At 45.4% G+C, this 24,524-nt stretch overlaps 1 protein-coding gene across 1 annotated transcript in view; it reads left to right on the forward strand.

Annotated features, from left to right (window-relative positions):
* BRCA2 (BRCA2 DNA repair associated) overlaps positions 1-24,524 on the forward strand; it is a 147,597-nt gene that overhangs the window by 118,446 nt on the left and 4,627 nt on the right. The window contains 3 exon segments of the mRNA XM_030202403.1: positions 815-981; positions 17,206-17,344; positions 21,416-21,672. Coding sequence (XP_030058263.1) covers positions 815-981; positions 17,206-17,344; positions 21,416-21,672 — 563 coding nt within the window.

Raw genomic sequence — 24,524 nt, forward strand, 5'->3', positions numbered from 1 at the left:
AAATCACTGGTGCCATTCTGTGTGCTTAGTTTTTATTCCATTGCTCTGTTATACTGTGGTTCTGCCAGTCAGCAAGTTATCACCCACTTAGCAGGAGAATCACATCGCATCTGTATGGTGCCACTATCTCCATCAGGCTTTACTTTTTATGAATTTAGTTTATCTGCACAATGCACATTAAGGGCCCTGTTTACTAAGCTGTTCCAGAGGCGCATTAGCATTTTTAGTGTGCACTGTGTAGGCGTCCACAATATTCCTAAGGGCGCCTACACAGCATGTGCTAATTTGTTCACTCTAAAAACACTATCGCACTTTAATAAACAAAGGGCCCTAAATTTGGTCAGTGTGATATTAGTTTCAGGCTTTAGTTTTTATGAATTCAGTTTAACTTTTATGCTGTTGAAATGCACTGCTGAAAAAGATTTTTTTTTTTTTTTTTAAAAGAATACTGTTTAAGCAGAAAGCTTGGCAAAGCATCTATTTTCATTTAACTAAGGGCCTGATGTAATAAACTGTAGTAGATTAGTGGTTTACTTCTGCAGTAGTGTACATTTTGTGTTGGCTAACATTGTTTATTTCTGGCGTCAGATAGCAGAACGTTTAAAAAACTAACTGGCTTTTTAGCACACATTGCTTGCTAATATTATGCCAATGAGTGAGGATTCTCACAAGGATAGATTGTCGGTAAACTTGAAATGACATGTTGAAAGTGTTGATGGTGCTTGTCTGAAGATTTAATTTTGGTTTGTTACACTGATTTTGTTACCTAAAATTTGCTTAGATAATAGTTCTTTAATTGTATATTCTTTTGCAGCATTTCTATTGAGTATCTGGCGCCCATTACCAGATGTATGTTCCTTGCTAAAGGAAGGGGGTCGATTTAGAATATACCATCTAGCAACTTCACTGTGCAAGGGCAAATTGGGCATAGCTGATGTACAGCTAACAGCTACAAAGAAAACTCAGTATCAACAACTACAGGTAAACTAAAACTCTTGCTAGAATTTCATGGGAATACTAAACGTCCTATTCACTGATGTGAGCTAAACATCAGTACACTAACACACTGTGATAGATACAGCATTTGCACAAACCTGCACTAAACATGAGTAACTGTTTTTTAGTGCTGTATATAGAGGGATGATTTAATCCTTGTCATGTCCTCATCACAAATTAGTGACAAGGTATGCAGCAGAGTTCACATGTGCTTCATTTCATTTACTAGGTTTATAACTATCGCACTTCTGGGTAGTTAGAAAAACTAATGGCTCAGATGAAACAAGACAAATCATTACACAAATCAAATACAATTAGTGGAGGACTAGCCTAATGATTAGTACAGTGTGCTGACCAGTCAATGTCTGGGTCCTGCAATCTCAGAAAAAAACCTCAGGAGGACTCTTTTAGTATGTGTGTTACCTTTTTCTTCTAAAACATTTGCAATTTGGAATATTATTAAAACAAATTGGCTCGTGTGGCATGTTCACCCACAATTTTCTTCTTTTCCTAAGTTTGCATATCGTCAGAGGAAGAACCTGGGGAAGATATTTTCTCCAAGGACAAGCAGGCTGCTTGTTCTCACATGTGAGTCGATGTCCGCGGCGGCCCAGGAATTGGAAATTTTGCAAGCAAAATAAACAAAAGGTTTTGCTAGAGAATTCTGTCATGTGAGCCGTGCGGACGACTTCCTGCCCGTCATGCGAGCGTGCTTCAGTTCTTATTTTCTCTGCGGTAAGGTGCGGCAGTGTTTTAGCTGCGTTCCGTTCAGGCCCAGGAAGAGAACTTCTCTACGCGACTTAGTTTCGCTTTATTTTTATTTTATTTTTGTATTCTTCTTTGTTCAATATAAAAAAATATATATATAATTCCTGTAGTTTTCTTGTTTCCTTTTGCCACCCTTATAGTTTCTTTTCTTTTCGACGAGGTTGGCCTTTGGGCTGCACGGTCGGGGTTACTCCCTTTTTGTGCCTTCTCTTTTTGGCACAATCGTGTCATTTCATTTTGCCGAGGCCATTTTTCCTTCCATGTCATCGAAGACACCCAATGGCTTCAAACGTTGTACTCGGTGCAACCGGACGATCTCAGGTACCGAGAAGCCCAACGAGATAAGCTTTTTGGAACTTTGTCCGGTCCTTCAACAACGGTACCGAGGTCGGCAGCGTCGACATCGACAGGAGCATCTACATCAGGAGCAAAGGTAATGGCTGCTCAGAGACCAGTTCGCGCTGGGAGCAGTGAGGCGTCGAGTGAGTCTCCACCTGCCTCAAGGCCTCCTGTTATGCAGGCCCCCCGGGACCGACCTAAAGCGAAATTATTTTTGGGACATAAATAAAGTGTTATTGTTTCCCGATGTTGCAAGGGATACTCAAAGAAAGAGGAAGCAATTCCTTTTATTAAAACCAGCCCTTTTACATCTAGGAGGAACATTTTATTTAAAGTTCCCATGCAAATGCATTGTGAATTATAACTCCCTTAAATATGTGTTCATGGACCCGAGCCAATTGTCAGCATTTGTGGCTTCAAAAAATGCTGTTGGAGTTCAATGAGAATAGCTTTGAAATAGCTTTGCTATATGCTTTATTTCCTTGATGTTTTCTTTTCTCCTACTTCAATCTTGAAATCCTATTAATGAGGACTTACGTGTTGTCACTTATTAATGATGATTACTTATTTATTTATTTATTTATTATTATTTTTTTTTAGAAGGTTGTGAAGTTATAACACTTTCCTATTCAAGAGTATTCTTGGAAATGTAAATTGAAATTATTAAATATATTTTTTTTAAATGTCTTTGCTCGCATTCCAGTTGCAATACTTCTCAAGTGATATATTGTATCAGTTGCCCATGTGGACTATATTACATAGGACACCCAAAAATGGTAGATAAATTGCTGAACATTTAACCTGTATTAGGACTCAATAAGCAGAAGCTCCCCAGATGGAGCACTGGCAAAGTCAGAAGTATTCACTATCAGTTAAATTTTGTAGTTCTAATGTAGGTTAATCCCTGCTTGGGGATAACATTTCTAATGTTAATTCAAAAAGAACAGATTTCTTTATCTTTGGAATAGTATATATTTAAGTGGATTAAATAGACATTAACTGGTCAGCATTTTAATGTGCATATTAACAATTTTCAAATGACAGCAAATACACATCAACCAATCATTAATATAAACGAGTGCCTAGACGTCGTCTTCATGGTTTTGGACATCTTTTTTATAAGGAGAGCTTTTTTGTCAGTTGAATCATCTTGAGAGAACCAGAAGAATGCCTTTCTAGTATGTGGCCTTAAAATGTTTTTGAAAATGATTTTGAGCATGTATTTGTGTTCTATTAGGTTTTTTGTAATCTTTTGGATTACTTTTTGATTAATTTGATGTTTATACATTATTTATAGTAGATTTTCAAAAAAACAATTTAGGGCCTTGTTTACTAAGCCGCGCTTATATATAGGTGTCTCTAGTGTTAGTGCACACTAAAAACGCTAGCAAGTCTTGGTAAACAGAGCCCTTAGACGTGTGTTTTAGGAAATACTATTTTTGTTTCCCCTTGTAGCTCAAGGGTGAAACTGTGATCTGTGTTGGGGAACAATTATATATTTTTACATAGCTTTGAGGTGAGAAGATGACTTGATAACAAGAGGCACAGCGCATTTATTATTATGGAACCTCAACAATAATAAGTTTTTACATTTATAGTGATACCTTTATTAAGCTGATTTATATAGCTAGTCTAAATTCTTCCTTTTGAGGTTTCCATGTGGTTTGACAATGTGCTGTGATGATGGTCATCTTCTTACGTTTTATGGAGAGAAATTTTTCACTGAGCACATTACTCAGTACTTATATTGCTCAATATTTGGGATTTAGGGGGTCTTTTACTAAGATGCGCTAGCGTTTTTAGCTTGTCCTAAAAATCAGGTGACGATAAACGCTGAGATGCACATTACATTACCATGGGCATCTCAGCGTTTAGCACCAGCTGATTTTTAGTATGAGCTAAAAAAGCTAGCGCATTTTAGTAAAAGAACCCTTAATATGAGAAATGTAAGAATTTTGTGATTTATTAGTTACATAATTCAATGATATTTGTGTAACATACATAGTAACATATTAGATAGATAATGGCAGATAAAGACCTGTTCGGTCCATCCAGTCTGCCCAACAAGATAAGCTCATTACATACGTTATGTGATACTTCATATGTATACCTGATCTTGATTTGTGCTTGCCATTTTCAAGGCATAAACGATAGAAGTCTGCCGAGCACTTTCCTTGTTCTAAAATTTCTGAAGTTTTCTTTGAGGCCCCTGAATGAATAACCACTCCAGCCCATCCAAATCTATTTAGCCACGATCAGGGCACAGACTGTAGAAGTCTGCCCAGTACAGGCTTTGTTTCCCTATTACCGATGTTGCTACCTAGTCTCTGCTAAGCTTCTTTGGATCCATTTCTTCTAAACAGGATTCCTTTGTTTATCCCATGCATTTTTTAAATTCAGTTACCGTCTGCATCTCCACCACCTCCTGCAGGAGGGCATTCCAGGTATCTACCATCCTCTTGGTGAAAAAATACTTCTTGACGTTATTCCTAAGTCAGCCCCCTTTCAACCTCAATTCGTGTTCTGTAGTTCTACTAGCTTCCTGTCTCTGGAAAATGTTTGTGGATTACTACCTTTCAAATATTTGAACATGTGTATCATATCACTCCTGTTTCTCCTTTCCTCCAAAGTATACATGTTCAGGTCAGTAAGTCTCTCCTCGTACATCTTGCTACAACTCCATATCATTTTCATCGCTTTCTTTGAACCACTTCAAGTTGTTTTGGCCAAAAGTGAATCTGTGGCCAAAATTCACCATGCAATTTTGGCCGAATCTGAAGCAGAAACCAAAATTGACACCGGGGGGCTTACAGGTTGGAGCCTGTTTTGATCATGGGGACTGAGAGAGCGGTCCCTCTTTCTTCAGGGTTGAAATGGGGCCCCTCTTTTTTCAGGGGGGCAGAGTGTGGTCTGCTTTTGGTCGGGGAAGGGAGAGTTTTGGTTTCACCCAAAAATGCACCAGCATTTTTAGCTGAAACCAAAACAAGGTTAAATTTGAATTTTGGGCCAGAATTCAAAACCGAAATTCAGTTGGTCTCTAAGTTATTTACTTTAGTACTTTACTGTGTGGTAAATGCAGTTCCATATCATCATGCTGATCAATCCATAGACTGGTGGGTTGTGTCCATCTACCAGCAGGTGGAGATAGAGAGCAAACTTTTGCCTCCCTATATGTGGTCATGTGCTGCCGGAAACTCCCCAGTATGTTCTCTATCTCAGCAGGTGGTGGTCACACACAGCAGCAGCTCTGGCTAGGCCTCCAAGCCTAATTTTTAGGTTTTGTTGAGTGCCTGGGGTTGAGGGCTCTTTTGAGCAAGTGCAAACCTGGTGGTACCAGGTCCCTCCTTTTCTCCCCCCTCCCGCTGGCTCCGTTAAAAAAAAAAAAAAAAATTTTGGACGTCCTTAAAGGCATTTATTTCGACGTTTATTTAAACGTTCATTGCAGCTACTCACTGGGACACCAGGTCGTTACAGCTCGGAGCGGAAAGCAGGTAATTTTTACCTTTTTATAGCGGGCAGGGGATTCCCCGATCGATCTCCACGTGGCATATGGCGTCAGAGGGCGAGGGCGTAAAGAGTCACTCCCCGGATCGCTTGAGCGCTTCTAGAGGGGATGCGGGGGTCTTAAAGCCTGTTTCGCCCTTGTTGGGTGACAGTTTCGTGACCGATGAATGTCCCGGTCCTTCATCCGGCGTGGCGGTTTTTCCCGCCATAAACGCCCATCCCCCGCTCCTCGCCTCCGCCATCTTGGCCGGCCACACGGCTCGGACGGCTTCTTCTTGGGCCGCCCTTGAGGTTGGAGACATTAATGCCATGAACGCCCTTAATTTGGGCGACGGCACCAAAGCGGCTAAAGTTAAGCGCCGCTCTTCCCGCGTGGCTCCTTCGCGGAGTGTCGCGCCGGACGCCATTTTGGATGCGCAGCATGTCTCTCCCCCGCTCTTGCGAGCGCCGGTTGAGGGTGCGTCTAGGGCTGTTGCCCAGGCTGCGGAAGTGCACAGTCTGGGGGGTTTCTCCCCCGAGTTTGTTTTGCTGCTGCATCAGGCCTTCCTTATGCAAAACGCTGCCCCTGCTCCCTCGTCTGATAAAGAGGTTGAGGTTCCCAGAGGTAAACGCCCTCGGGTTGATTCCCAGGCCTTGGAGGACTTTGTCTCCTCCGATGTAGATGAGGGCAGCGTATCTGAGTTCTCCCAACGGTCCTTTGCGGATTCCTTGGAGGAGACGGATCCCCGCTCGGATGGAGCGGATGACCCCTCTGCAGCGCGGCTCTTTAGCTCAGAGGATTTGCCCAACCTGTTAGTGCAGGCCATGGGCATTTTGAAGATTTCCTCTCCGGAGGACGTCTCTCCCTCAGCCCCTGTTGGCTCTGCCATTATGCTGGGGACGAAACGCCCGCCTAGAACCTTCCACGTGCATGATGCCATGCACACCTTAATTTCGGCTCAATGGGATGTCCCGGAAGCGAGCCTTAAAGTGGCTAGGGCTATGTCCCGCCTCTATCCTTTGCCTGAAAGTGAACGTGAGGCCTTCCTGTGGCCTACCGTGGATTCTTTAATCACTGCGGTGACTAAGAAAACGGCGTTGCCAGTGGAAGGTGGCACGGCCCTAAAGGACGCCCAAGACAGAAGATTGGAGGCGGCCTTAAGGTCGTCCTTTGAGGCGGCTGCTTTAAGTTTGCAGGCCTCAGTTTGCGGCTCCTATGTGGCCAGGGCGTGCCTGACTATGGTGCAGCGGGCTTCCCCCTCGGATCATTCCTTGAGGGCTGATTGGCCGGCCCTGGAATCGGGCTTAGCCTATTTGGCAGACTTGCTGTATGATGTCTTGAGAGCCTCAGCTAAAGGCATGGCTCAGACAATCTCTGCGCGGCGGTGGCTTTGGCTGAAGCATTGGTCTGCTGACCACGCCTCTAAATCCCGCCTGGCTAGATTGCCTTTTAAAGGCAAGCTGCTCTTTGGGGTCGAGCTGGACAAGATCGTGACCGATCTCGGCACATCTAAGGGCAAGAAGTTACCAGAGGTCAGGGCTCGGGCTAGTACTCGCCCTGGTACCTCCAGAGGACAGTTTCAGGAAGTCCGTCGGTACCGCCCGGGCAGGTCGGGCTCCTCTGCCCCCTCTTCCTTCAAGAGGAACTTCTCCCCCAAGCAGCATTCCTTTCGCAGAGACCGCCGTCCCGGAGGTGCTCCCTCCGGTCCTCCCCCAGGGTCTCGTACCCAATGACGGGGCCTTGGTCCACGCCCCAGTGCAGATTGGAGGACGGCTGTCCTCGTTTATGGGCGAGTGGACCACAATAACTTCAGACGCTTGGGTGCTGGAAGTCATCAGAGACGGCTACAAGCTAGAGTTCTGCCGACCCTTAAAAGACGGGTTTGTACTCTCTCCCTGCAAGTCTCCGGTCAAAGCTGTGGCAGTGCAGCAGACCTTGGACAATCTGATCCGCCTGGGGGCGGTCGTTCCGGTGCCAGAAAATCAGCTTGGCAAGGGACGTTACTCCATTTTCTTTGTGATTCCAAAGAAAGGAGGTTCTGTACGGCCTATCCTCGACCTCAAGGGGTCCATTGGGCCTTGAAAGTTCGGCACTTTCGCATGGAGACCCTCCGCTCTGTTATAGCGGCAGTGAAGGCAGGAGAGTTCCTGGCATCCTTGGACATCAAGGAAGCGTACTTGCATATTCCCATCTGGCCTCCTCATCAACGCTTTCTGCGTTTTGCAGTACTGGGCCGACACTTCCAGTTCAGAGCCCTCCCGTTCGGGTTGGCTACTGCTCCGCGGACCTTCTCCAAAGTAATGGTGGTCCTCGCGGCCTTCCTGAGGAAGGAAGGAGTTCAAGTCCATCCTTATCTGGACGACTGGTTGATCCAAGCCCCCTCTTATGCAGAGTGCGGCAAAGCTGTGAACCGGGTGGTTGCTCTTTTGAGCTCCCTGAGGTGGATCATCAACTGGGAGGAAAGCCAGCTGCGCCCGAGACACCCAAGTGGGCAGAGTGTTCCTGCCAGACAATCGGATTGTCAAGCTTCAGGCTCAGGTGGACTAGTTCCTAGTAGCCTCTCCTATTCGGGCTTGGGACTATGTGCAGCTGTTGGGCTCTATGACGGCCATGATGGATGTAGTGCCCTGGGCCAGGGCTCATATGAGACCACTACAACAATCTCTGCTGCTGCGCTGGACTCCGATGTCGGAGGATTATGCTGTGCGCCTTCCCTTGGACCCAGCAGTGCGCAAGGCGCTGAGCTGGTGGACGCAGACAGACAAGTTGTCTGCGGGAATGCCTCTGGTGACCCCGGAATGGATTGTCGTCACGACAGACGCCTCTTTGATGGGCTGGGGAGCCCATTGCTTGGGAAGGACAGCGCAGGGTCTCTGGTCTCCTGCAGAGGCAAAGTGGTCTATCAACCTCCTGGAACTCAGAGCCATTCGGTTGGCGCTATTGCAGTTCCTCCCGATACTGGCGTTGAAGCCAGTACGAGTCCTGTCGGACAATGCCACGGCTGTGGCCTATGTCAACCGCCAGGGAGGTACCAAGAGCGCCCCTCTAGCCAAGGAGGCCATGAATGTATGCCAGTGGGCGGAAGTGAACCTGGCACAGCTGTCAGCGGCTCTCTTTGCCGGAGTCATGAATGTCAAGGCGGACTTTCTCAGTCGCCATACCTTGGAGCCCCTTTCTCAGTCGCCATACCTTGGAGCCCGGAGAGTGGCAGCTATTTGCTCAGGCGTTCTTGGGCATCACGAAGTGCTGGGGCCAGCCGAGCCTAGACCTGATGGCGTCATCGGCCAATTGCCAAGTGCCGCGCTTTTTCAGCAGAGGACGGGACCCTCGCTCCCTGGGAGTAGATGCTCTTCTTCAACAGGGGCCGGCACAAGAGCTTCTCTATGTGTTCCCGCCCTGGCCCAGGTTGGGCAGGGTGCTAGACCAGGTGGCAAAGCATCCAGGCCGGATAATCCTGGTGGGTCCAGACTGGCCCAGATGTCCCTGGTATGCGGACTTGATCAGGCTCTCAGTGGACCATCCTCTGCGGCTGCAAGTGGAGCAGGGCCTGTTGCATAAGGGTCCCGTGGTGATGGAGGATCCCTCCCCCTTTGGTCTTACGGCCTGGCTATTGAGCGGCAGCATCTGAGGAAGAAGGACTTCTCAGACAAGGTCATCGCCACTATGCTGAGAGCGAGGAAGCGCTCTACTTTTACTGCTTACGCCAGGGTTTGGCGTACCTTTGCAGCGTGGTGAAGCAGGCTCATTTTCTCCATTCACTGCTCCAATTTCTTCAGTGTTGGCATTCCTGCAAGAAGGTCTGGAGAAAGGCCTGTCGCTCAGTTCCCTTAAAGTCCAGGTAGCGGCCCTGGCTTGCTTCAGGGGCCGCCTGAAGGGTGCTTCCCTGGCTTCGCAGCCAGATGTGGTGCGTTTTCTCAAGGGAGTTAAGCACCTGCGCCCTCCTCTGCACTCAGTGGTGCCTGCGTGCAATTTCAACCTGGTGCTAAGAGCATTACAGAAGCCGCCTTTTGAACCCTTGTTGAGGGCATCTCTGAAAGACCTGATGTTGAAAGCAGTCTTTTTGGTGGCTATCACTTCAGCCAGAAGAGTTTCCGAGCTCCAGGCACTCTCAGGTCGAGAGCCCTTTCTGCAGTTCACTGAGGCAGGAGTGTCTATTCGCACAGTGCCTTCCTTCCTGCCCAAGATTGTTTCTCGCTTCCATGTGAATCAGCAGCTCTGTCTCCCTTCCTTTCGTAGGGAGGACTACCCAGAGGAGTACTCTGCTCTTAAATATCTGGATGTGAGATCAGATACTTGGAAGTGACCAATGATTTCCGGAAATCGGATCATCTGTTTGTCCTGTTTGCAGGTCCTCGTAAGGGTCTGCAGGCTGCTAAGCCTACAGTGGCAAGATGGGTCAAGGAAGACATTGCAGCGGCTTATGTGGCCGCGGGGAAGGTGCCGCCTATCCAGCTGAAGGCTCACTCCACTAGAGCTCAGGCGGCCTCGATGGCAGAGGCCGGGTCCGTCTCCTTGGAAGAGATATGCAAGGCGGCAACTTGGGCATCGGCCCATACATTCTCCAAGCATTTCCGCTTGACTGTGGCTGCTCGGGCGGAGGCCCGGTTTGGAGCTTCAGTGTTGAGGTCAGGGATTTCAATGTCCCGCCCTGGGTGAGTACTGCTTCGGTACATCCCACCAGTCTATGGATTGATCAGCATGATGATATGGAAGGTAAAATTATGTATCATACCTGATAATTTTCTTTCTATTAATCATAGCTGATCAATCCATAGCCCCTCCCAGATATCTGTACTATTTTTATTCTGGTTGCATTTCAGGTTCAAGTTTAGTCTTCAGTTACTTCAGGAGGACTTCGTGTTCAAGTTTTTTCACTTGGATTCTTCAAGAGTTGAGACGAGTTTGTGTTACAGTGAGCTGCTGCATTCCTCTCCCCTCCGTTTTACGGGGCTGGATTGAGACAAAAATTCTGCCGGCGCTCCCTCCCGCTTCGGGCGGTTGTAGGGCAGCTTTGTACCCCTCCCGCTTCGGCGGTGTTAGGGTCAGTCAGCTCCTCCCGCGGTTGCGGTTGCAGGATAAGCCAGATCCCCCCGCATCGGCGGGTGTGGTGTCCCTCCCCCGCTCCGCGGGGATGAGCTGGACGGATTCCCCTCCCCCACTTGTGTGGGGATGAGCTGGGCTAATTCCCCTCCCCCACTTGTGTGGGGATGAGCTGGGTTAATTCCCCTCCCCCGTTTCGGCGGTGGTGAGCTGGGCAGAGTGTCCCTTCGTGGGTAATTCTCTAAGTGCTGAGTCCTGCGGATGGAGCTTTGATATCGACATACTGAGGAGTTTCCGGCAGCACATGACCACATATAGGGAGGCAAAAGTTTGCTCTCTATCTCCACCTGCTGGTAGATGGACACAACCCACCAGTCTATGGATTGATCAGCTATGATTAATGGAAAGAAAATTATCAGGTATGATACATAATTTTACCTTCCAAATAGCACAAATGCACCTGGAGGGTTAGTATATAAGGGGGGGGCTACTTTTATGCAATAAGAATGTGCCTATTTAATAGAGCCTATTCTACAAAGGGAAATGGGACTTGATATACCGTCTTTCTGTATATATTCAAAGCGGTTTACGTAGTATATACAGGTACTTATTTGTACCTGGGACAATGGAGGGTTAAGTGAATTGCTCAGAGTAGTAAGTGCTGACTTTTCTTCATCGAATACTAGTATGACAGGTGAAAAACATGCCTATAGATTAGAGTTGAGGTCTTACACAAGCTGGTGTAAATGCTAGAATCTAGATTGCTAAAGAAAGTGTGAGGCTATTGAACTTTATAATCTCTGGGGCTAATTCTATTAAGAGGCACTTAGATGCAGCATGGGAAGCGCCCAGATTCCATAGAAAGCTACTCCACCCACATGTATGCCCCCCTTATATTATGCGCTATCGCCCGGAGTCTATAAAGATTGCCCAAATTTAGGTGCCCAAAATTGTGCACTGACCCCAGATCAGCACCCAAAGGCGCCAATGATTTAATTATTGGAGCTAACAAGCACTTAATTGGCACTAATTATGATTTGGGTGCTGATCTGGCTACCCTCTATTCTGTAACAATGGGCGCCTACATTGGGTCATGTGCAACTCAGAAGGGGGACAGAGGTGGGTCATGGTCAATGTTTCCTCTAAGCGGAGCGCATGCGCGATTTGCTCATACATTTTAGGAGTGTTGCTCACAGATTTTACATGGTAGCTCACAAAAATGTTTTTTTTGTGCTATATACAGAAATGTGTTGCTAATTATTCCTGCAGAGAATCCAAAATCCCTTTGCATCTAGATGACCCTGCAGCAGGGACGTCTCAATTGACGTCCGGCATATTAAAATCACCTATCAGTAGTACTTCCCCTTTCCTAACTATCTTGTGGATGTCTTCGATTAAGTCTCTGTCTATTTTTTTCTGACTGTGACGGTGACCTGTATATTATATCTGTACATTTTCCTTTCCCTCTTACCAGTTTAACCCACAGTGTTTCTTTCTTACCCTTCCTGCAGTTCTGTCACTTTAATATTATTCTTAACATATAATGTCACTTCACCCTTTTTTTTTTTTACCTATCCTTCCTGAATAGATTATAGCCAGGTATAACTATATCCCAGTCATGGTTCTCCCTGAATCATGTCTCTGTGACTGCCACTAAATCCAAGTCTTCTATCATTGTAGCCTCTAGATCTAGAAATTTATTTCCCATACTACGGGTGTTGGTATAGAAGGCTCTCTAGATGTTATTCTTTTTTCACTTTTTTATAAGGGTATTTGATGTCTTACCTTTCTGAGGGTTATTGATGAGTTTGGGGCTTTTCTCACCCATCCCCAGCAAATTTAGTTTAAAGCCCTCTTTAGTACTTTAGCCAGTCTGTTACAGAAGACACTTATACCTTTAAAGAATTAATCTACTTGCTTATTCATTTTGTAGATTAAATATATCGGATGCCAAAGTCTTATTTAGCCCCTGTGCTATTTTATTTTCCACTTAAGTTTTATAAATAACAAACCAACAACACAAATGTATAGATGACTCACCCCTTCCTGACTACTTCCCTATCAGTATTTCAGAATTATGAGTCACTTCCCCAAACTATTCTGGATATTTTTAGGTCCTTAATAAATTCCCTCTACGCTATTAGTCTAATACAACTATGAGTTCCATACTCGGCAAAACTGCTTCAGTTGTTTTCTTCCTCAGTGCTGTGAACTTAGACATTGCATAAATGCTCCACAACCTTCTCACCACATCTCCTACACTGGTGGTGACACCTGTTCCATACCATTGCTTTTCATTAATCTTGCCATTGTGGCACCATAGTCGGCTCTGTCCTTGTTCAGTCCTGGAATATTTGATTTAGTAGCACCAGCCCCATAGAAACTGATATTGTCCAAATTTTCCCGCTGTCCTCCTAATTGTTTAACATATGTTTGAATTCTTTGGGTAGGTATTTGACTGGTTAGCCAACTCTCCAAAATCGTGGGTGGCCTTAGGTTATTTAGTGTTGATCCCTTTATGGGCTGTAGTTTGGCTTCCTAAATGAGAACTACACAGTGATAGGCGAGCTCTACCAATTTTCAAAAACCCTCTATTTTATTTATTTTTGTTACATTTGTACCCCGCACTTTCCCACTCATGGCAGGCTCAATGCAGCTTACATATTGTATACAGGTACTTATTTGTACCTGGGGCAATAGAGGGTTAAGTGACTTGCCCAGAGTCACAAGGAGCTGCCTGTGCCTGAAGTGGGAATCAAACTCAGTTCCTCAGTTCCCCAGGACCAAAGTCCACCACCCTAACCACTAGGCCACTAAACCCTCTACAAATTTGGGGAGCCATACGAGCAAAAAAAATTTTCTGGGAGGTTGTTCTTTTTACATATGGCAATTCAGTTTGTACCGGGGTTTCTCTCGGGGTGGGGGGGGGGGGGGGAGGCTCAAATATTACATATTGTTAATGGGAACAACATGGGCTTCAGTATTTGGTTCAGGTTTGGGAAGAAGGGGAAATTCTACCCTTTTCAGATCTTCAGGAAGAATAGGGGCTCCCCCCCCTTAGTAACGCTTTCCAATTCAGACAAATTAAGGACTATATTCATCGTAGAGCCTGGGGTGAACTCCAATTTACAGAGACCCAGTTGGAAAGGGCGATGCGGGGAGAGAGTGAATGAGGATGCATTTCACAGTTATATAATATATAATATGTTTAAATCTGTTTATTGATGAAATAACATATACAAATAGTAACGACATTCCTCAAGGTTATATAATATATTGTTATCTTATGATTCCCCCGTACAATACTATGTGGCTAAATGGGAGCGAGATTTGGGAGGCACATATGAACCCTGCCAATGGAATAAATGTTTTAAGTACTTGCTTAAGCTCTCAATTGCCAGTAATCTTCAGAAGAGTGGGTATAACATTTTGTATCATTGGTACTTCACCCCACATCGCCTTGTTAAAATGTTTGGTCATGGGACATGTCTTTGCTGGAGAAATTGTTGCACATTGGGAAACATGTACCATATATGGTGGCTTTGCCGCTTGGTTCAACAGTTTTGGACAGAGGTTTTGCAGTTGGTTCAACATATGATTTGGCTCCATATCCTGTCAAGGTGGATCATTACTTTTTGCTTTTTAATCCAAGAGGGGTAAAGCCAGAACTTCATACATTAGCCGCCGGTATTTTTGTCGCAAGTAAACTAGTATTAGATACAGCTTGGAAACATCCTATGCTCCCTCCTGTGGCAGTTGTGCTGCATAAAGTGGACTATATCTACCAGATGACAAAGCTCACAGTGAAATGAACTGGTCGGATCCTTCCCTTCCATAAGGTATGGAATGTTTATTGTGACTGGAAGCAGCATACACATACGGAGGTCCACTGCACTCTAATCCCCTACGATGGGTTGGGGGTGCTTCTTGATTGCGTGGCTGGGAGGTGGACTGCAGCTTTAGTTTGGCAGGTTACCTGGGGGTAGGGAGGGCTTTGCTATGTTGATAGTGGGGGGGAGAGGGGAGGTTGTAGCCTTGTAGCATTTCCTTTGCTGTTTTGGTTTTGATCTATAAGTGTTTTGTTTGGTACAATAAACTTGAATAAAAAAAATCAAATTTTAATCGCGGACCACTACAATATCATTAGAAAAAAGAGTTGCTTCCCTGTAATGGAGGTTTTCTGTATATGACAGGGAATACAGCCACATTCCCTGGCGAAATCATCGATAGAGCCTGTGTGCCAGAGCTCTCCTCAATCTCTGAGACGTCTTTTGGATTTCTCTGAACCTGCATGGGGGTTCTCTTGCTACTAACTGACCCTTCCACTCTGTTCCATTGAAAGCACTTAACGTTCTTTGGCTGTTTAATAGAATTTCAGTTTATTGTTGTGTTTCCTGGTTTCCAGGAAGGAAGGAGGGTGAGTGTGACTGCATTCCCTTGACGTCTGTGAAGTGCCCCCATTACAGGTAAATAACTTCTTTCTCTGCAGACAAGCAAGCTGATGCAGGCACACTCCTTGGTGATTATAGAGCTAAGGGCCATCTATATTATGGAGTGTTCTTGATGGTGGTCTGAGGGTGAAAAGAGTTGTAGTGATAGATATTGGAGAAGCATAGCCACTTAAGATGGTAGGATTTTTAAGTGTGAAAGATTTTGCTAGCTTCCATAAAACTTTCAATCTTCTCTGATGGGAAGACAGCCAGTTATATGCCATTTAATCTCTGACAGACAGATGATCAAAAGCAAACGCCGGCGCTAGAGGCTGTTAGCGCTGGCGTTTGCTACCGCCCCATGATCAGAGCCCTCGAATGCGTGAAACAATGCGCTGAAGGGCTCTTAGCGCAACTAGCATGCTAAACAGGGCTCTTAGCGCAAGTAGCTTGCAAATGCATGCTAATCAATGCTTAACGCATTCATCCCCAATGATCAGCGACCAGCACGCCAAAGATTGGGTCGCTGGCCGCGACAAACCCTACGCCAGCTCCGAGCTGGCGTTAGGGTTTGCAGATCATTGGGCAGGAATGGTGAGCCCTGTCCAGCATGCATTTGCATGCTGGCAGACCCCCATTCCCCCCTACAGCAAACCTGCCAGCGACGGCAGTCGAGGATGTCCAAAATTTGGATGTTTCTATGAGAAAGACGTCTTTCTCATAGAAACATCCAATTTTGAACGTCCTTAACTGCCCATTGCAGAAACATCCAAAATTTGGACGTCCTCTACTGCCCCGTCACAGAAACGTCCAAAATGTGGACATCCTCTACTGCCCCGTCACAGAAACGTCCAAAATGTGGACATCCTCTACTGCCCCGTCACAGAAACGTCCAAAATGTGGACATCCTCTACTGCCCCGTCACAGAAACGTCCAAAGTTGGACGTCCTCTACTGTACCATCACAGAAACGTCCAAAATTTGGACGCCCTCAACTGCCCCGTCACTATACCTCCGACACCCCCTTGAAATTTGGCCGTCCCTGCAACAGGGCAGTTGAGGACGTCCATCTTCCGATTTAAAGATGGGCGTCCTTCTCTTTTCATTAGTCTCCAGCCCAGACCTGTCAAACAAGTGTGGGAGGATTGTGCTGAGTGCATGCTCAAGCACAATTCTCCCACACTTCTACCCCATAATCAGAGATAATTGCGCTGCTTAAATTTGCATGCATTATCTCTGATCATAGGTCTAATAGCACCCCGTGCTGTTCCAGCGCTATTTTAGAGCGCTGTTTGGAACAGCGCGGGGCTTTTGATCATCTGCCTGTAAGAGAGCTAGGCTGTTCAGGTTGGGATGTAGAAGATGACCTCATTGTTAACTCAGAAGTGATAATTGGAAACAGAGCCATATAGGCTGAGTGATAATGAAGAAGCCAAATGTACTTTGACCAGTGTGGGGTAGTGAGGATGACTTGGTGTCCAGGAATGGGGTGCCATGTGCTAGAGGGGACGTGGTGGTTATATGCATTATTGCCATGTTTGGTGGGACTGTCCTTGTACTGGAAAGGGGCTTTACCCATATTCAGAGTGACATAAAGGAACTAATCCCCTATAAAATGGAAATAGGATTGGGACGATGGCAGGGATTGAGGGGCCTAAGGACAAATCGATGACCTTATCTTTTATAACTGCAAGAATGGTCCTAGCAAAACATTGATATAAAGCGGAGCTTTCAGCATTATAGAATGTAAAAGAGAAGCTGGGATATCTCTGTGAATGATATAGGCTCACTGAATTACAGACTAACAAATGACAGCAATATAAGCAAATGTGGGACTGGTTCGTGGAACAAAAATTATGAAGGGAGAATAAATGATTCTGTTGGACTGTATTGTTTAGCATTCAAAAATTTGAAAGATTTCAGGGTTTAAGTTCTGGAAATATAGTGAACTGGATTTATAATTTAAACGAGTTTCCAACAATTGTATCAGCATGGCTGTGGGTAATGATTACGATGATGGAAGATATTGGTACTGGAAGTTTATAGTGGATGATTGTAAACTTTGGGTTTTTTTTTTTCAAAAAAATAAAGTTACATTTTAAAATGTTTTTTATATGGGTCACAAGCTTCTTCTTTTTTTTTAATCCAGCCAGCACCAGAAATCTTGGCACAGATTTACAGTCCAAGACAGGTCCTGCAGTTCAGTGACTTTATGGATCCTTTTTTCCAACCCCCCTGTGCTGAGGTTGACATCGTCGGGTATGTGGTATCCATCAGTAGGAAACCAGGTACTTCCTGATATCTTTTTGTGTTTAAAAGCAGTAAGTGATAAATACTCAAAATATTTTGCATTGTAAAAATTTGCATTATGTTTTATATGTGCGTATGCTATGCTTAGTTTACTGTCAATACCTGGGCCCATTTCTTAGTCTCTGACCTGAGCCTTATGTGAAGCCCTGACCCTGGTTTGGAACCTATGAGACCATTTGTAAACCAAGAGAGAACAATTTTCAAAGAGGTTTAACCAAACAGTTACCTGTCTAGATTGCTCCAAGAGAAAAATTGTCCTTCCTGAGCTGCTAAGGGGAGCAGTTCTACAACTGGGTACCTGGGGACGCGCAGTCTGTATCAGCAGGGCACCCAGATTCTACTATAGAATGCTAGTGTAAGTCAATATCGGCGTGCCTTACACTTATGTATCCACAGTTACACAAACCACGGGACCGTGTTTCAACGGGGCAAACCCGCCTGCCTCAGGAGTTGTAGAGAACACTGATGGATGTTGGAAATTAGTACAGTCAAATAACCTGGAGTGTGTGTGTGTGTATATATATGTATATATATATATATATATATATATATATACATACATCTAAGCGGCTGATGTGCTGCTACTCATACCCATTGAACCTGACTTACCTAAAGCCTTCAATAAACTGATTACCTATCTAACATCAATTCAAGAATGGGCTAAACACAACAGTCTTTGCCTGAACCCAAGTAAAACCGAGCTTCTCTGGGTCCCTAACATAAGTGGATACATACCGGACATCAAAATCCCTTTGGGAAGTACGAACACCCCCTCAAATCATAAGTCAGGAACCTTGGAATAATACAGTTAGATTCAACACTTACTCTTGACTCCCCAAATCCAAGCAACCTTCAAGAGCTGCTTCTACTATTTGCGACAGCTATCTGCCTCTCTCCTTACATCGAGAAGGTAAATCTTATCCCAGTTGTGCATGCCATGGTAACATCAAGACTGGATTACTGCAATTCACTATACAATGGTATGACTACAAAGGGCCTGCACCAGCTCCAGTTGAATCAGAATGCAGCAGCAAGACTCATAGAAGGGTGCAAGCGATGTGACCACATCACACCATTTGTGCAAAAACTTCATTGGCTACCAATACAATACAAGGCCAAATTTAAATCTCTGTCTGAGTATCTGAAGAATAGGATGATCTTCCACACACCACCAAGGACATTAAGGTCCTCCCAAGGACTTTCACTAACCACACCCTCTCCAAAAGACATTACACGATGTGATACTCGCAAGCACGCGTTCTCCGGAGTAGCCCCCACACTCTGGAATGCATTGCTGAAAGGCTCCACTTAACACAACACTATCTCTACTTCAGGAAGCAGGTGAAAGCTTGTCTCTTCAACCAGGCCTTTAATGGAAGAAGTAACTAAATTGTTAGTCTCACACACACAAGGAGTGACTCAGACTGCACATACTTTAGCGGGACATGTTTATCCACACCTACCCAACAGATAACCATCTTTCTGGCTTCATGTGCAACTTTCTTCTAATCAGTCACCTTTCTAACTCTTCATAAGTAATGCCACACTGGGAAAAGACCAAGGGTCCATCGAGCCCAGCATCCTGTCCACGACAGCGGCCAATCCAGGCCAAGGGCACCTGGCAAGCTTCCCAAACGTACAAACATTCTATACATGTTATCCATCTATATGTTACAACTTTGCCTTACCCTTCACTATCAATTATAATGTTCTGTTACGTATTGTGTTGACATTGCAAGTAGTATACCATATTCTATTTCACAGTTGGTACTTGAGTATTGCTGTCCCAGCAGATGTCTAGATTACTACTTTTATCCAATTGGACCTCAGTGCTTCCAAGCTTGACTGGTCTCCAAGAGATCACACTTTGCTCAATATTTAAGTGAGCTCCAACGCTATTATTGGAGCTAATCTTATCATTGGTCCATTTTATTCAAAAAGGACCCAGTGCTCACCGGTCAATGTAAAAAAAACCCAAAGCCTAGGAGGAAAAACCATTGACCCACGAGCCCCACGTCCCTAAATATATCCCACTACTGAGAGAACAATATTCAACAAAAAAACTAATTGAAATCTGTCACCCGTTGACTTTTCTTATTTTGTTTATATTTTCACTGACTTTCTTATTTGTACCCACACCAGGCAGTAACACTTGTGAAGAGAATATTCAAACTTTAAACTTTCCAGTATTTCACAGCTACAAATACATTTATCTTATTCGATAGTCCTTTTTTCTGGCAGGTTGTTATATAGATGGGGAGTGGTATTTTCTCCTCCCAGCTAGCTCTCCGATACCATTCTTATCAGCTGTTCCTGCAGATTTCTTCAGCTAGCTTTCCAGTATTGTTAACATAAGCTGTTTCTGCCGGTTGTACCTGCCAGAAAAGTGAAAAAGAAAAAACCATCTGGAACTGGCAGGAACATTTGAGGGTATTGACTTATATAATGTGTACAGCGCTGCATACGTCTAGTAGCGCTATAGAAATGATTAGTAGTAGTTTCCAAGCCTGAAAACTGTATTATTTCTTGAAGTGTATTTCTCCTAATTGACCAGCAGATGGCGCTTTTGCATTTTCAAGCTGTTGCAGAAAAAGACTTTCTCTTCCAGTGTCAGCTTATAGAAAGGCAATCTGCAGTACCATTGGGCAGCTACTTTCAAAATTGATGCCCTGGCTCTGATTGGCCCTGGATTTCAAATCTAGTCTGAAGGTACTGGGTTTTCCCCCATCTTAGCCAGGGAGCAGAGAAAGATCTCTTTACTGAGGCCCTGTGAGCAGCTATATTTCCTGACCCACCAAGGTAGTAAACCAATGTTTAGATAGCTTTTTAATTGAGCCATATTTAGTTACCTGTTATTGTTTGCTGAGTTCACCTTTTTTTCTGTTCACTGTTCAAGTTCTGTAACAATAAACCTTTTTTAATTTATTGACTGCTGTCCTGGACTGACTAAGCATCCTGGCTTGTGGGGGGGTTTTGGGTCTGTGGGTGCTTTCTGGGAGCTGTGGGAGCCCTGGAGTGTGGTCCCAGTGTCCTAGAAATCACCGGTCAATAATTGAAAATGGGAGACTTGCCCAGAGGCAAGTGGGACCCAGTTGGTAGGAGGACAGTGCTAGTGTAGAGCACGAGCCCAAGTGTAGGTGAGGCTGGGCAGTGCTGGGCAGACCCTTCAGGTGACCGCAAGGTAACCCCAGGTGGGTTCTAGGCATTTTGTGACATATGGCAAAAGGTGTTCATTGACAGTAATATCCTGGAGTAGCAGCTTAGGGTTAGAAAAGTGCACTGCAAGTCAGTGAAGCCAGGGTTCAAATCTCATGTTCCCCACTGGCACTTGTTAAACTTGGGCAGGTCACATCACCTTCTGTTGCCACAGGTACAGCTTACAATTTAAACCTAGATTTGAGAAGATGAATACGTCTAAATATATATATATATATATATATATATATATATCTGCAGTAGCTCTCTTTGAAGGGAAGATAAGCTGACTAATGCTTACCAAAGCCAGCATTTCCAAACTAGTGTGACTGCAGACCTGATCGGGGGTGCACACAGGCTTGGATATAGACCAGCACATGGTCTCTACTCTCAGGAGCAAGAAACACCCTCAGGAGCTCCACATGCCTTGCTCCTTCTGATATATAGACCATGAACTCTTGGATATAGGTTTTAACAGATAGAAGAGCCCTTTTTGTGCAACACACTTAGCTCCACCTCCTCTTCCCTCTTATAAGCTGCCTCGTTTGAGTCCTCCTAGCGTCTGTGGGGCTTTCAGTTCTGTCTCAGCTTTTCCTTTAGCCGTAGTAGTTCTTTGCCATGTTCACACTGCCTGCTCTACAAAGGCTGGTGCACCTCACATTTTTGCTAAAATAGGGGTGCCTTAGGCTTGAAAAGCTTGTGAGACACTATCACATTCTTTTATACATAGTACTGTACTGCAGCTAAAGACCAGTATTATAAAATGATTTCATGGTATATATCATAATCCTTGTCTATATATATAATATTTTTTGTAAATTCTAGTATCTTGATAAAAGGTTATGCTTTTACAGGTGCTTCTCCATTTGTTTATCTGTGTGATGAAAATCACAATTTATTGGCAATAAAATTCTGGATGGATCTTAGCCAGCTTTCCATTGATGATCTTATCAAGCCATGCGCACTGATTGCTGCAATTAATCTTCAGTGGAGACCAGAAAGTAATTCTGTCATTCTCACAGTGTTTGCTGGAGACTTTTCCATGATTTCTGTAAATCCAAAAGAAAGTCATCTGCAAGAAGCTTTTAACAGACTGAAAAATAGCATACAGGTAATATTAGGTTTTATTTTTCAAAAATTGTGGACTATACAATAATCTGTTTATGAACATTTATAGTGAATTTCCAGTTCTACTTTAGTCCATCTTCAGTGTAGATCTCACGCCCCCCTCCCCCCCCCAACCTCAATTTATGCTGTTTTATTTGTATTACTGTAAATCGGTTACCCCCAGCTAGTGCACTTTGCCTTTTCTTGCCATCTGCAGTCTAAACCCTCTTAAACCTTACTTTCAAACAGCAAACTGCTTAGATTGTACCACAGAAAGGCGGTATATAAATCCTCAAAAGAATGGAATAAAGATTCTGCTACCAAACCTGGTACACGGTATGATGATACTGTTGTGATGCTGCTTATACTTTATTGATGAAAACATGTATTTGTGTTGTGGTTGCTGTGTCTGTAAGAATATATTTTGAAGTCTTAAAGTACTGATGGCTTAACAAATGAATGGGATCAACAAAAAAAATTTTATTCAGTAAATGAAAGAACAGTTCTTGTGTAGCTGTAGTATAAATGACTCAACGCATTTCGGCACATATGTGCCTGCCTCAGGAGTCTGCTGATATAAGCCCTACAAGTGGAACTGTACAGCCACAACAAATGGTATATGTTGGTCTTGAAAAAGGCCGTGCATAAGGTATGGATGCACAGTACAAAGAGCTACCACTAGACAATCCTTCTGAGGTCACCCACCAACAATCCCCCAGTTTTCCTTCTCTGGTGTACCCAAGGAGGTTTAGCTTCTCTCCAGGGCCGTGCCGATGCGGTAAGCGAGGTAAGCGCCGCAGGGGGGCGCCCACCTCTGGAGGGCGCCGCCGCCGCGGTGCTTACCCTCGCCCCGCGCCCCAAAGGCCTTTAAATATTTTACCTGGGTCGCAGCAGCGTCAGTGAAAGCGCTGCCGACCAGCAAGGGCGGGGCGGTCCGCCCCGAGTGTCATCAAAAAGGGGGGTGCCGCCGCTCCCGCTGCTCTTCTTCCTGGCAGCCCCTCCCCCGCACTAGCCCTTTAAAAATAAATTGCCGACGCGATAGGGAGCGCAGCACCTCGTGTGCAAGTAAAAGAAGCGGATCCGATCATCTCATTGGGCCTTCCCTCACTGTCCCGCCCTCCTCTGACGCAACTTCCTATTTCCTCTAGGGCGGGACAGTGAAGGAAGGCCCAATGAGATGATCGGATCCGCTTCTTTTACTTGCACACGAGGTGCTGCGCTCCCTATCGCGTCGGCAATTTATTTTTAAAGACCGGGTGGCAGGGAGAAGACGAGGCAGGGTGAGGGTGGGGGACAGATGGGGTGAAGGTGGGGGGGACTCGGATAGCAGAAGGGACTGGGTGGGAGACAGATGGGGTGAGGGGGACTCGGATGGGCAGAAGGGACTGGGTGGGAGACAGATGGGGTGAGGGTGGGGGGCACTTGGATAGCAGAAGGGACTGGGTGGGAGCCAGATGGGGTGAGGGGGACTCGGATGGGCTGAAGGGACTGGGTGGGAGACAGATGGGGTGAGGGTGGGGGGCACTTGGATAGCAGAAGGGACTGGGTGGGAGCCAGATGGGGTGAGGGGGACTCGGATGGGCAGAAGGGACTGGGTGGGAGCCAGATGGGGTGAGGGGGACTCGGATGGGCAGAAGGGACTGGGTGGGAGACAGATGGGGTGAGGGTGGGGTGAGGGTGGGGGGCACTTGGATAGCAGAAGGGACTGGGTGGGAGAAAGATGGGGTGAGAGTGAGGGGCACTTGGATAGCAGAAGGGACTGGGTGGGAGCCAGATGGGGTGAGGGGGACTCGGATGGGCAGAAGGGACTGGGTGGGAGACAGATGGGGTGAGGGTGGGGGGCACTTGGATAGCAGAAGGGACTGGGTGGGAGCCAGATGGGGTGAGGGGGACTCGGATGGGCAGAAGGGACTGGGTGGGAGACAGATGGGAGAAGGGGCATGGAACTGGGGTCTGAAAAGTGAGCAGGAGGGAGAATGGGGTCATGCCTGGGGCAGAGGTGGATGGGAGAATCAATGGATCTGGAACTAGGGGCAGCCGCAGGTGGGAACTGGGAGCTGAAAAGAGGGGGCATTGAGAGAGGGGGGATAGATCCTGGATGGAATGGGGAGTGAGAGGGAGGGCAGACCCTGAATGGATGGGAGGGGGAAAGAGAGAGGGCAAATGGTGAATCGAAGGAGCAGAGAGAAAGGGCAGACAGTGGATAAAAGGGAGTGAAAGAGCAGACAGTGGATGGAAGGGGCAGAGATAGAGGGCAAATGCTGGAGGGAAAGGAGAGAGAGAGGGCAGATGGTGGATGGAAGGGGGAGAGAGAGATGGCAGACTGGGGCAGATGGTGGATGGAAGGCACATTAGAGAGGGCAGACACTGGATGGCAGAGAGAGAGCGAAGACAGATGCTGGATGGAAGGAAGACGGTGAAAAGAAGATGAGGAAAGCAGAAACCAAAGACAACAAACTGTAAATATATATTTTTATTATTTTGCTTTAGGATATAGTATTTTAGCTGTGTTAATAAATGTTTATAAATAGAACATGTAAATAAGGTAATCTTTTTATTGGACTAATTTTAATACATTTTGACTTAACTTTCAGAGAACAAAACCCCCTTCCTCAGATCAGGATAGGATACTGTAACAGCACTATACTGTATTGACCTGAGGAAGGAGATTTTGGCCTCTGGAAGTTAAATGTATTAGTCCAATAAAATGGTATTATTTTATTTTCTGTATTTGTTTTATTCTATTTGTTCATTTGTAAAGTGGTGATTGGTATTTGTTAGTTTTTTCAAATTTACATCTGCTGTCTTATATTTTGCACAGTACTAGGAGACATTTTCTGTTTCTGTGGCGTTGCA

The sequence above is a fragment of the Microcaecilia unicolor genome, chromosome 4, assembly GCF_901765095.1.
Source record: "Microcaecilia unicolor chromosome 4, aMicUni1.1, whole genome shotgun sequence".
In the NCBI taxonomy this organism is placed as follows: Eukaryota; Metazoa; Chordata; class Amphibia; order Gymnophiona; family Siphonopidae; genus Microcaecilia; species Microcaecilia unicolor.